This window comes from Amphiprion ocellaris, chromosome 17 (assembly GCF_022539595.1).
Source record: "Amphiprion ocellaris isolate individual 3 ecotype Okinawa chromosome 17, ASM2253959v1, whole genome shotgun sequence".
Classification (NCBI taxonomy): Eukaryota; Metazoa; Chordata; class Actinopteri; family Pomacentridae; genus Amphiprion; species Amphiprion ocellaris.
Window position 1 is genome coordinate 24724165 of NC_072782.1, and position 14225 is coordinate 24738389.

Sequence of the window (14225 nt, forward strand, 5' to 3'; positions counted from 1 at the left end):
GGGGGGCCCGACAGAAACAATTTGAGAATCACTGCTCTAAAGTAAACCGCCACCATTTACGTGTTGCATACATTGTACAGGCCCGACAAGTGGAACCACTAAGAGAAACAGACATGAGGAAGCCAGTACCGGTCACATCTTGCACACCGTTCCACATCCTGCGCGACACCGGAAGCTTGTTCACTGACGTGGGTTTTTACATTCCCGTAGTTTTGACTTACAGGCAAGTTAGGCTTTCAGAAAAGAAAAGTGCCAGTGCACGTAGAAAGCAAAAATAAAATCACCGTGCCTGTGTAAGCGATACATATGTAAGTATTGCTGTATGTAGTTTGCCAATATTTCGTGTTTTTTGGAGGGAAGAGTTAATAAATACGCTTACGGTGCCTCCTGTAAGATAAAGCTGAGGGAGGAGAACCAACAAAACAGAGAGCGTTTCCATTATCTTCTGGTTTTCATGCTGTCAGAAGCTCACATCCTTCTTTTCTACGACCTAAAATATCCCAGCTTGGGAAATGTAAAGACGACGACTCCGTTAGAAACATGTAATTCACATTACATGTTTCTGTGCGCTCATCTAGCATTAGCTACGGAGCTAGGTTACATCCTTTCAACTTGTTTGCTGGCAGGCTAGCTACGACAGCTAACTTCGCTATGTGAACTAACTAAGCCAGTAAAGTGGTGATAACGCGAGTCCCTGCAACTCTGTGGTTGGTGGACGTTTTGAGTTTACATTTTAAATGTTATTTCATGTTAATGTCTGTTCTGTTAATTGGTTCTTCACATGTTACCACTCGCAGCTAACTTGGTAATAAATTGTTGAAGTGTAATATAGCTAACCTGAGCTACAGAAGTTGCTAGCTAGCCAGGCTGACTTCGAACGAATGCAGAGGCACATGCAGATCCTCACAGAAGGAATAATTTCTACATTTTTAATTTTAACGAACTAAACATTTACCACATAGGTTACCGAACAGGACAGTGTTTTTTTTTTTAATAGCTCAGCCAAAGCTAGGTACGCTGCCTAAAGCCTGGCGTAAAGCCCTCGACTGTTTTGGTTTTCATTTTAATCTGCACAGTTGCAAATCTGTGGCCGTAGTTTCATTGCTGTCACCCAGTTAATATTGCTGGTTCTTTTTGAGATTGACAACAGTAATCATAGCTTTTTATTCGTGTTTTTTCCCGCCAAATCATATTTATTTCGTGACATCTTACAAAAATATCAGGAATCGTTGTTTTGACTCGTTTTGCAAATTGCAATAACATGAAACTAAAGTAACATAACATTTTGAAATCTTTTCACAGCAAATGTTTGGCTCTTCGATTGGATAGGTAAGTTTACTAATTACTGAATTTCAGAATTTCCATTTATTAATTTTCTGTCAGTGACAAATCCAACAATTATGTCCTGTGTAAATTATTTTTTTGCATTATGATTTTGGTGGCCTTTGTGATCCGTTGTCTGACACACTGGACAGTACAGATCGAATTGCTTATTAGCAAACTATAGTTGCGATAGATAAGAAGGTATTTATTTGCTTAGTGGTTGAAAATTTCAACCTCTTACTGTGTGTTTTGCTTTTCCTTCATTAGTGACAATTTGATGAAAGCGTCACCTTTCAAATGCCATTTTTATGTATTATCGCCAATTCAGTGTGGTCAGTTAAAAAAAAAAAAAAAAGCAAGCTATATCATTACTTAACACACTATTTGTCAGATGTCTCTTCTGTAGTTGCCCAACATGTTAGTTGAATCATGTATGTAGATAAAGTGTTGAAGTTAGATCTTGCATTGCTCTTGTAGGTGTTACCAGGTGCTCTCATGTGCCCATGGAGAAGGCGGCCTTTGAGGGGTGGCTGGAGTCAGTCTCGGCCACTTACCTTACTCTAAATGACCAGCAGCGTAACCAGTCTCTGGACCACCTTATATCTTTAAGTGGTGCTGCACAGCTCCGTCATCTGTCGAATGGACTGGAGACTCTGCTCAAACGTGACTTCCTGCGCCTCCTTCCTCTGGAGTTGACCTTCTACCTGCTGCGCTGGCTTGATCCTCAAACCCTGCTCACCTGCTGCCTAGTCTGCAAACAATGGAATAAGGTAAATATTGTGCTTCCTGAAATCTATCAGTGTAATAATGGGGTCTCTTTTGTGTTGAAAAACTTCTCATTTGCTTTTCTTGCGTCAAACTTTAGAACATGCAATGAGGAGAGAAATATAAAGACAGGTTTTTGCAGTGAATTTGTTGTCCTCTCTGTTTCTGATGAAAGTGGCAAAGCTTGATAAACCCACAATACACTTTACTCTGCATTGTTCCTTTTCATGAAAAAAAGCTGCATTCAGACTGTACAGATGAGTCCAACTGCAGTTTCTAAGGGGGCTTATGTGTTCACTTAACTGATGCCGTAACTTTAATTTATCATTTAATAAACTAGATAAGGATTAATATGTCCTATAATGTGTAGGAATGAATTAGTGGTCTATGCCTGTTAGTGTAAATTAAGTGACTTATAGCTGGAAATCTGAATGATTGGGACTAGGTATATGACAACTGGTTTACATTAGCCTGTAGAACAGAAAGGGATTGGCACAGAAGAATAATTAAAGTGTGTGCTGGAATATAATAAATATAGTCTTAAGAGTAAAGACAGATGTTACAAATAATGAGATACAAAAAGAACATAAAAGTAGCTCCATCCTTATTTTGTTAATTTTGCCTGCACTTTGCACAGAAGTGCTCTTTTCAATACTTAAATTTCCAAAGACATGAAAATTACACATTGGGAATGATATTACATATGAGTTGACCCAGTCATTTGTCCATGCTGGTTTTAAACTGAGTGTTGTATGGATGTGGTTTCAGAGCAGTTACAGCATCCAATCACTAAAAGAATTCTAAAATAGACATGCTGGTCCGGTAAAAGACTCAAACAAAGGATAGACGCGCTGCTTCCTCAGGAAAGCCTCACTTAGCCTCCTTGTTCTTCAGTCTTTCAAGCTGAAATTGGGAAGGACGTGGTTGACCATTATCATTACTTATAACAGTTAACATATCTTTATTTTCATTAGCCAGCATACATAGTTGCACAGTACCATCCATCCATTAGTTACAGCTACTTTATCCTGTAGATTGTTGTTGGGTGCTGGAGCCTATCCCAGCTGACTGGGAGAGGTAGGCTTCATATATGTATTATCTATTTGCACTATATCAATAAAATTGAAATGAATTGAACCTTTTTGCTGTGAGGTGAAAGTAAGCACTGTAGTGTGAGATGACTCATGATATCAGTTCTCAATTAGTATGAAATATATAAATTTTTCTCCTGACATACAAATGTATGTAGAAACAAGTAAATAATGATTACTGATTAAATTTTAAAAAAGGTTATCTGATCTAATATTAAGGACAAAGCCGTGGAAATTTTAGTTTTACTGTATAGACACTTCTTTTATAAAACAATGTAAAGAAACTAACAAACACTGTCTTCCAGCCTACCTGTTGTATTGCTGTGTACTTATTTAACTTATTTTTTGTAAAGTGTCAAAACTTTCTAAAAACATCTGTCTCCTCTTAGGTGATAAATTCGTGTACAGAAGTGTGGCAGGGTGTTTGTCGGAAGCTTGGATGGAGGATTGATGAGTCCATTCAGGATGCATCGCACTGGAAGGGGGTCTACCTGAAGGCTAAACTGCGTATGATGCAGCTAAAGGATCAGGAGGCCTTTGAGACATCATCACTCATTGGCCATAGTGCTCGAGTATATGCTCTCTACTATAAGGATGGCCTCCTCTGCACAGGTACGTTGTGGCTCTGGCGTATTTTCAGTGTAGAAAACGTCAATGTAGAATCTCTCATATGTTACATCTAGAAGTTGAGAAACCTCTAGTTTGTCATGGAAACCATGACCATAGATTTGAATCAACCCCACTCTGGCACAGCTTTGGCAAAAACTGGAACATGATCAACTTCATCCACATGTAGAACTGTTGTAATGCATTTCAGGACACTTTAAGTGAAGGCCATATATTTGGACGTCGACATAATTTTCAGTGTTTCAGCTCTGTACACCACCACAATGGATTTGAAATGAAATAATCAAGATGTGCTTGCAGTGCAGACCTCCAGCTTTAATTTCAGGGTATTTACATCCAAATCAGGTAAATGGTGTAGGCATTACAACACATTTTAGATGTGCCCTCCACCTTTTTAAGGGACCAAAAGTCAACAATCAAGAGAAGACTTCATCAGAGTGAATACAGAGGGTTCACCACATGGTGTAAAATATTGGTGAGCCTGAAAAGCAGTAAGGCCAGATTAGAGTTTGCCAGAAAACATCTAAAAGAGCCTGTGCAGTTCTGGAACAGCATCCTATGGACAGATAAGACAAAGATCAACTTGTACCAGAATGATGGGAAGAGAAGAGTCTGGAGAAGAGAAGGAACTGCTCAAGATCCAAAGCATACCACCTCTTCAGTGAAGCATGGTGGTGGTAGTGTAACGACGCATGTATGGCTGCCAATGGAACTGGTTTTCTACATTTATTGATGATGTGACTGCTGACAAAAGCAGCAGGATGAATTCTCAAGTGTTTCAGGCAACATTAACATTAGACAAATGCTTAAGAACTCATTGGATGGTGCTTCACAGTGCAGATGGACAATGACCTGAAGCATACAGTGAAATCAACAGAAGAGTTTTTGAAAGCAAAGAAGAGGAATGTTCTGGAATGGCCAAGTCAGTCACCTGACCTGAATCCAATCGAGCATGCAAAACTGAAGGAAAAATGCCCCAAGAACAAGCAGGAAATGAAGACAGCAGAAGTAGAGGCCTGGAAGAGCATCACCAAGGACCAAAACCAGTGTCTTGTGATGTCTATGGGTTCTAGACTTCAGGGTGTCATGGACTGCAAAGGATTAGTTACAAAATATTAAAGGTGACAATTTGATTTATGATCATGTTTGTCCAATTACTTTTAGTCCCTGAAAAAGGTGGAGGGCACATATAAAATGTATTGTAAATCCTACTCCTTTCACCTGATTTGGATGCAAATACCCTCAAATTAAAGCTGGAAGTCTGCACTTAAAGCACATTTTGATTGTTTGATTTCAAATCCATTGTTGTGGTATACAGACCTGAAATGCTGAAACTTGTGTCAATGGCCAAATATCTATGGACTGCAACTGTTGTGTTTAATAGACAGTACAATTGAAGCAGGAGCTGGAGAGATGTTTGTCCACACAGGTTTTTACTCCCTAAAATCCCTGGCATATGGAATGAAAATGCAATCAATTCAAAATGAATATTAAATAAATCCTGGAATTAATAAATGAGATATGTGTATAAGTAAGTGTAAATATAAAAAAGTTAAATCTAGCCCAATGATTAATCCTCTCCAGCACATCTTTGGGATGTGCTGGAGAAGACTTTGTGCAGCGGTCCAACTCTCCCATCATCAATATAAGATCTTGGCAGAAAATTGATGCAACTCTAGACAGAAATAAATGTGACATTGCAGAAGCTTATCGAAATGATGGCACGGAGAATGTGTGTCTTTCTCAGAGCTAAAGGCAGTCCCATGAAATATTAGAGTGCAACTTTTTTTTTGGATAGGCACTGTATGTCATGCTTAACAGATCTCGACATTAAAGCAGGCTGATAGGATTTCCTAAGGGACCAGTGAGACAACAGCAAGAAAAGGGACCTAGAAATGGAAATGGATGTTCTTCAGGAGCACGTGATCAAGAGGGTCACCTGCTTTCCTCGCGAGTTTGGTAATCCACCCTGATGCTCCATGGCTTGGCTTATCTCCAAATGGGGTTGTCTTTGACCCATCAAGGAATTCCTTATTCATCCTTGTTGATATTCAGAAAATATTTCACCTTACATATAATGAATATAGAATATAATGAAGTTAATAATTCTAAATAGAATTACAAAAAACAAACTTTTACATTATGTTGTAAATATTTGTGATGCACCTGTATAGAGCTATCCACAGAGTATAAGTTTGACCCATGCGACTGTGTTATTAGTCAGTGTGGAGTATTTTATTTAGGCATGGATGTCCTCTTGTTTTTCAGGATCTGATGACCTCTCTGCTAAGCTATGGGATGTGCGCACTGGACAGTGCATTTATGGAATTCAGACACACACATGCGCCACGGTGAAGTTTGATGAACAGAAGCTGGTGACTGGGTCCTTCGACAACACCATTGCATGCTGGGAGTGGAGCACAGGAGCTAAAATCCAGCAGTTCCGGGGCCACACAGGAGCAGGTTGGATTAATTTTCAACAGATATTTGTCTTGGGTTATTTACAGTTATAGGCAACACCATCATTTTGTAACAAATTTCATTCCAAAGAAAAAGATGTGTTTTTCACAGAGAAGCAAAGATTATTAAAAGTATATTGTCATGAACAACTACAGTAGCCACATGTTTAAACAGCAGTATGAGAACAATCAGTTGTGCTAAAGAAAAGCAACATTATCAGGTCTTATTTTTATAGCTTTCACTATTATTCCTGTTGGTTATGACAGTTGTTTTAGCAAATGTATTACTGATATATCATTGTAAAAAGTGAAGGCAAGAAACACAAGCAGTTAGACAGGTTCCACAAACTTACTTAAAAGAGAAAACAAAAGGAAAATTATTTAGTAATTAAGATTATTTCAAGTGTCACAAGGGGACTGGAGCCTATCCCAGGTGACTTAAGGGCAATTCATGCTTTTCACATACACATCCACATCCAGAAGGGTGCGTGTGATGCGTTTTGTCATCCACCCAAGTCCACGAAGATCAGCACAGATCATACACATCCTGAAATTTGTGATCCATGTACACGGTTTGCACTACAAGCACGCTGACCAAGCATGTGCTAGGAAAACAAGTGGTGCTTGTAATAACTGTTTGGTATGAGGACAGAATATACAAGGAGATTCTCTGTAAACTATACCTTTATAATTAATCTTTAACAAACTTGTAATGAAGCCACTGCAAGAGTTTGGGTTAGAGCTTTGATTTGTAAATGCTTTCCATTGGCAGAGCCATACACAGTAGGAAGTCCTCATTGCTCCAGTAAACCTGTGCTATATATGTAATCTGTAAGCAGTTGCGGTTTCCCTTTGTGTTTTTCTGTGTTCAGCAAGCGGGAAAAAGACAGGGTTAATCCTGAACAGGTCATCATTCCATCACAGTGACAAATTCTAGTCTAACATTCTTCAACTTTTAGAGACCTTCAACTCTGGTCTGTTGTGCTCTATTTTCTTTACACTAGTGGTGTTAAAGTGTTTGACCTCAAAATAAAGAGATTCAGGATCATTGGTTTCAATGGTCTTTGAAATTTTGGTAAGTAACAGTGTTGTAATTGAAAGAACTGATGGCTCATACAGAAAACCCTAGTTTTTGCAAACTGTGTTTTCCTTTAGTGCAGGGCTTATACAGTGCCATGAAAAAGTATTTGTTCCCCTACAGAAATCTTCTATTTTTGCAGATTTTATCAATTTTCCTCCTGCGGCCAAGTCCAGGGAGGTTGGCTACAGTCCCATGGATCTTAAATTTCTAAATAATATGTGCAACTGTAGTCACAGGAACATCAAGCTGCTTGGAGATGGTCTTATAGCCTTTACCTTTAACATGCTTGTCTATAATTTTCTTTCTAATCTCCTGAGACAACTCTCTCCTTGGCTTCCTCTGGTCCATGTTTAGTGTGGTACACACCATGTCACCATACAGCACAGTGACTACTTGTAACCCTATAAATAGGCTGACTGACTGATTACAAGTTTGTAGACACCTGTGATGCTAATTAGAGGACACACCTTGATTGAACATGTCCCTATGGTCACATTATTTTCAGTCTTTTCTAGGGGTACCATCATTTTTGTCCAGGCCTGTTTCATGAGTTTATTTTTTAAAATAATTCTGTTAAACTACGGTTCAAAACCAATGTCTGATTTTCATTGGTTAATTGTCATAGAATGTTTATTTATTACTTTTGTCAGATTCAAATTATTTCTGTGACCATTGTGGGTTTTTCTTTCATTAACCGAGGGATACCAACAGTGTTGTCCATGTGTGGATCTTGTGTGTGTGTCTGTCTGCTCAGTCTTCAGTGTAGACTACAATGATGAGTTGGATGTGCTAGTCAGTGGTTCTGCAGACTTCTCTGTGAAGGTCTGGGCTTTGTCTGCTGGTGCTTGTCTCAACACTCTGACTGGACACACTGAGTGGGTCACCAAGGTAAGCTCAACCTGCCAGCAAAATTATTCTTTTTGTCTGTCAGGCTCTAAGACCCTCTAACTTATTTACTCTGTGGATGTGGTTAATCTATGACTGAGACCTGAACATCTGTTAACATGAGTAGTGACAAATTTCTTGTGTTCTTATGTCATAGCAGGATGTAAGGCAGTCCAAGTGCATGTACATCTTAATTGTATGTCTTGTTTTTGGTTTGTTTTGTTTTGGATTTTTTTTGACTGTGTACCATGTGTCTTTCATCAGGTAATACTACAGAGGAGTGAAGTAGAATCAGTGGTGCACAGTCCTGGTGATTACATCCTCCTAAGTGCTGATAAGTATGAAATTAAGGTATGGCTCCACTTTGCACTGTTGAAAAAAAAAAAAAAGACGACTATTCAAGGTAGTGGTGCTGTCCCATGTGAACTGCTATACCCGAAGTGTCCATATGATGGTGCAAATACTGTGTGCCCTCTGCAGGTCTGGCCTTTAGGCAGAGAAATAAACTGTAAATGTTTGAAGACACTGTCAGTGTCAGAGGACCGCAGCATCAGCCTTCAGCCTCGCCTGCAATTTGACGGACGCTATATCGTCTGCAGCTCTGACCTTGGAGTTTATCAGTGGGACTTTGCCAGTTTTGAGATTCTCAGGTAAAATAGTACACATGACCAAATATTTAGTAAAAAGTAAGAGGTTTAGCCGTAAACTGCACACGATACAAAAATCTATGCATTTGAAAAGACCGCCTTTCATGAAAATCAAGTTGTTCTTGTCAACAAATCTTGTTAACATGTCCATATGGTGTAAGGTGTATCATGAGCACAATAAGCGGTCAATAGCATGACTTAGCATTTCTGACAGTAATGTTGCATTTTAGTTCTGGTGCAATTCTTGGTTAACCTAACTTTTTACAAACAAACCAAGAGGAGTAAATATTAATAAGACAAAACAAGTTTTACAGACTGCCATCTAACTTATTGATTGTAATAATGTATATGGACAACAGAATTGTGTGATCATTCCATTAGTGATACTCTGAATGCAGCCTGTTTTACTCTTTTCAGGGTGATAAAAATGCAGGACCCAGCCAACCTGTCCCTGCTCAGCTTTGGTAAGGTGTTTGCACTCCTTTTCGACAACCGCTTTCTGTATGTCATGGACCTGAGGACAGAGGCTATCACGGGCCGCTGGCCTCTACCAGCCTACAGAAAATCCAAACGAGGATCCAGCTTCCTGGCTGGTGTGACCTCTTGGCTCAACGGCCTGGATGGGGGCAATGACTCTGGACTAGTGTTTGCCACGAGCATGCCCGACCATAGCATTCACTTAGTTCTCTGGAAGGAGAACGGATAGAAGCTGACAAAGTCTCCAAACCCCAGAATACTGGAACATGAGCCGCCACCACATGTGCTCTGGAATCTTAACTGCCAAGATAGATCATGCATGGACCAAAGCCTTTTGCTTTTATTTGTTTCTTCCTCAGCATACAGTTATCTTCTAGACACAAACATGAACAGTCACAAATGGAAATGGACAGTAAACCAAGACTGACAATGAATTATTACTGTTGTGCAAGATTGGGTGCTGGATCAACACTTGCTCCTTATTTCTGCAGAATCCTGACAACCTCTCCGTGTTCTTCTAATCTGGGGCAAAGACAGTGAAAGCAGACTTCTTGAACACACTGTCAGCAACAACAAAAACACAAGGCATCAAAGTTTCTAAAATAAACACATAGACACTATCCTTTAATGAACTGAGATGTTGAAGATTAAAAGTGTTTGGCAGTTTTGCTCTGTGGTCAGTTTGGCATTGTGAAGCAATGATATAAATATATTTGTAGTTGACTTTAATCCATAGTCTAGTAATCTGATGCCATCTCTGGCCAACCTTTTCTTACTGGAATAAGATTCATTCACATGCGCTGTACTTGTACACGTAGTGTTCTACACACGTAGATGTAGAACATATTCAATGCCAAGTTGATCTCCAAGCTGACTTACTGAAACATTGGTGTCCTAGAAGAAAAGCATGGTTGCCTTAAACGCAGTTGCTGTAAATAAAGGAGAGCATCTTTGATGTCAAATGGTGACATCGAGAGAGATTCCCCGAGATTGTTGTAGACCATCCCAAGGCAGAAGCTGCATGCTGAATTGTCAGTTAAAAAGTGGTTTGGTACATTGTGTACCATGTAAAACATTCAGAATTTTCATGTAATTCCAATGAATATGCTTTTCTAAAGGATGTCTGGTTTAAATGTCAGCCTGAAATTAAATGTGATGTGCCTTTTCCGTTCATTTGATGTTACAACTACAATTCCTTGTTAACTCCGGCACATTGCAGTAAGGTTATGACTGCACTGTAAATTTTACTTGTGTTAATTTTTCATATTTACTGTGCTCTAACAGTTTATGTGATATGATGTCTGTAATTTTCTAGCTATCTACCTGACATGACTTGCTCATAGAATAGCTTTTATGAATCACTGACTGTGTTAAACATCAGGTTTATTTTTGTAAAAGACCTCAATACATCACACAGCTGAGGAAGTGACTGGGCAAGTAGTCAGTTCTGTGCAAAACTACTATTTTAGACATGAAAGAAATTTTGAATAGGTGGATCTTTTTCCACAATAGGAGAAACTGTGAAATATGTCTCAATTTGGATTTCTGCTCTTTCTAAACTAAGACTTTAATCATCAATGAATGCTGAGCAGAGAATTTCCTTTCTACGTTTGCATTGGCTGTTCCCAGATCAAAATATATTCATATGCACCAGATTTCATGTATTCCTGATCCATTTGTTTCGTATACAGGCTGAGGTAGAGAATCTGGGTTGCCAATGAAATCACAATGTGAGGGATAGCCTCCTTAGACAGTATTAATTTTTGACAGTTTGGTCAATATTTGTGCAATACTTCTGTCACTAAAGCAGGAAATGCACTTTTAAGAGGCATTTTTACATTGAATATTTTGCACAGTTACCTTTGTAATATTGAATGCAATCTTTCCCCCCCTATGGTTGTTGTCTGTGAGCATGTCTGTAATTTTCTAGCTATCTACCGGACATGACTTGCTCATAGAATAGCTTTTATAAATCACTGACTGTATTAAACGTCGGGTTTATTTTTGTAAAAGACCTCAATACATCACACAGCTGAGGAAGTGACTTGGAAAGTAGTCAGTTCTCTGCAAAGCTACTATTTTACTATTTTAGGACAACAACCATAGGAGGAAAACTGTTTTAAAAGATTGTATTCAACATTACAAAAGTAACTGTGCAAAAACAATACGTAAACATGCATCTTAAATGAGCATTTCCTGTTTCAGTGACAGAAGTATTGCACAAATATTGACCAAGCTGTCAAAAATGAACTGTTTAAGGAGGCTATCCCTCACATTGTGATTTCCTTGGCAGCCCAGATTCTTCCCCAGTCTGACCCACAGAAAACCTACCCAGAAATGAATCTGATTCTAAACCCCTGTGAGCATTCACAACAGAATCTTCATTCCAGATGTTTTCACATGGATAAATGCGCCCAGCAGAAGTCTTTGTTTAGGTTTTTTTTTTTTTTTTTTTTTTTTAAAGCTAATTAAAACACCATAAACTGCTGCTGGACCATTGTATTACATTATATTTTCTGCCCTGCAGCATTTAATAGAGATAAAATATGCAGTCATAATGACTCATATGTAATGTGTCAAACTAAACAGACTAGGAGAAATGCTAAATGGGACATAAATGTTTTTGTTAATGTATCTTTTCAGTTCATTTTATTGCATTCAGGCACTGCATTGTGTTTCACATCACAAAATCTTCTGCACTATCATAGCTCTCACCAGCGTCTGTCTATATTCTGCTTTAATACTGCAGTCTTTCAAATATATAACAGTATCAAAAGCACTGTAATGCTTGTGGTTTATGATTGGCACCATTTTAAAATGTCACCCAGCACAATGTTCTTAGTGCATGTTCTTTTTAACCACAATCAGAGTAAATAACTGCAAAGCTATTAATGTGCACTGGTGTTACAGGTTACTGCCTCAGAGTAAGTAGCATGGCTGTAGAAAGTTAGTCATGTTTAAACTGGCCTGTATACCAAACATACCAGTAAAACAGTAGCATCTCTTCCCCACAAAACATCAATTTCACATTCGTTTTGATGCATAGGCATTTTTTTCTTTTCATTTTCTGAGTGAAGATGACTGCTGTCTTTGGTTGTATTTTGAAAGCAGCATCTATACTGTCCAGCATTGAGTCACATCGACAATTCCAACTTTGACCCTGAAAACCTTGCAGTTAATGGGCAAATTTATCTGAATCACATGATCTGAAACTGTCTGCCAGTACCTTACCAAAGTAACAACTTATCTGCAAACTTTAGTTCAGCAAATACAACTGTGTTTTTTCATTAAAACTTTGTTACTCAGAGAGAGAGAGGGCCATTTTTAAACTATGGTGTATTATGTGCATCATATACTCGTAGTTACTCAGTTTTTCTTCATAGTCAGACATGGGCAGTGAGGGAGAAAATACTCAGGTCCTTTACTCAAGTAAAAGTACTAGTACCACACTGTAAAAGTCAGTACAAAGAAAATATTACTTAAAGTAAAAGTTGTGTCTATGGTAGTAAAAGTTAAAGCACTCATTGCAGAAAAAGTCTGCTATGGTGGTTATATTGCAATACCGTATATAATTTAATTAGATTTTTGTCACTCATGTCTTTTACAAAAGCAGAATTTTATTCACCTTAAATTCAAAGAATTGTAATTGCGAATCATTGATGGATGGACCAAACTGATATGCAGAATTTGTAGATGATCTTCATCATTTTAATTCCAAAACACTTATGGTCCCCGATGCAGTTACACTAAACAAGACAAAAATAACCTCTGGCAAGCAGCAACTGCCACAGAGAAATGCCACATCAATAGCTTATCGAAAGAATGCTGACGGGAAGAACAAAGATGGAAAAAAATCGAAGCTTCAGACTATGACATCTACAAAGAAAAACTGACTACAGCTCTTAAGGTATGCACAGCTACACCATCCCATTTCTCTGATATTATTAAAAGAAATACTATTTTCTTAACCCTTGTAAACTGAAAAGCGTCAGTGTGTATATTTCTTACGCCAAAAAAATTAAAACATCAGGCAAAATACTGGATCAACTGAACTCTGCAGAGACATGATGTGAACACCCCCTAATGTTTTTTTTTTAATGTCTGAATTCACAGCAATTACTTACAAAATGTTGAAAGAAATACTGCAGCATTTTAAACCGCCTAAATACTTATTAGATATTCTGTCTGCAAGCTTTTTAAAACGCAGCTTTGGGTCTTTGGTGGTGGATTTGTTGCATATTTTAGTGTCTTTTCAACATCAATAAAAACTGCAGTTGTCAGGCCCCTTCTGAATAAGAGAAATCTGGATGTTTCAGTACTAAGCAACTGTAGGCCTCTATCTCAAACTGTCCATTCACAAAAAGATTATTGCAAAAGTCATTTTTAATTGAATCAGTTTTGCATTTGACTGACATCCTGGATATGATGTCTACCTGTAATTTAAAATAACCCCTGGTTAACAGCAAGTGCCACAGTTAAAAGCCACATCGATAGCGTAACAAAAGAGGCATCCTTTGTAGCTTTCATCAGGTTTCTACTGATATCAGAGCACTGGTGTCATCAAGATTAGAAATGACATTTACAGAAATAATGATGCACTGAGTTATACAGCTCTGCTATTATTGATCTTAATGCAGCATTTGATATGATGGATCATAAACTAATACTCCTAGATTGGAAAACTGGGTTGTGGACTGTCGTGGCTCAAATAATACTTTGACAGTAGTATGCAGTGAGTATTGGTAATTATGAATTTAATAGAACCACAATTATGTATGGGGGTCCCACAAGGATTCTCAAGCTGTACATGCATCCCCTTTTTTGAACATTTTTTAAAATTTATTATGGGCGGCACAGTGGAGTAGTGGTC

General features: G+C 38.3%; 1 protein-coding gene across 3 annotated transcripts; it reads left to right on the forward strand.

The window, feature by feature from the left end:
• The first annotated feature begins 218 nt into the window (after positions 1-218).
• fbxw2 (F-box and WD repeat domain containing 2) lies at positions 219-12134 on the forward strand. Of its 3 annotated transcripts, none has more exons than XM_023289013.3 (9): positions 219-308; positions 1303-1329; positions 1801-2093; positions 3569-3791; positions 6075-6269; positions 8101-8234; positions 8496-8582; positions 8712-8881; positions 9296-12134. In XM_023289013.3, exons 3-9 carry the CDS (start codon positions 1827-1829, stop codon positions 9582-9584), a joined length of 1365 nt encoding a protein of 454 aa, XP_023144781.1. In that variant the 5' UTR covers positions 219-308; positions 1303-1329; positions 1801-1826; the 3' UTR covers positions 9585-12134. The 3 variants fall into 3 exon arrangements, with proteins under 3 accessions (XP_023144781.1, XP_023144778.1, XP_023144779.1); XM_023289010.3 differs by lacking the exon at positions 219-308 and adding an exon at positions 415-542; XM_023289011.3 differs by lacking the exon at positions 219-308 and adding an exon at positions 419-707.
• Positions 12135-14225: the final 2091 nt, after the last annotated feature.

Bases quoted from the DNA above. Each gene is read 5' to 3' on its own strand.
- fbxw2 (XM_023289010.3), top strand. From the start codon at position 455: ATGCTGTCAGAAGCTCACATCCTTCTTTTCTACGACCTAAAATATCCC. The intron at 1,330-1,800 runs GTAAGTTTACTA...TTGCTCTTGTAG, and splicing joins TTGGCTCTTCGATTGGATAG to GTGTTACCAGGTGCTCTCAT. The intron at 2,094-3,568 runs GTAAATATTGTG...GTCTCCTCTTAG, and splicing joins TCTGCAAACAATGGAATAAG to GTGATAAATTCGTGTACAGA.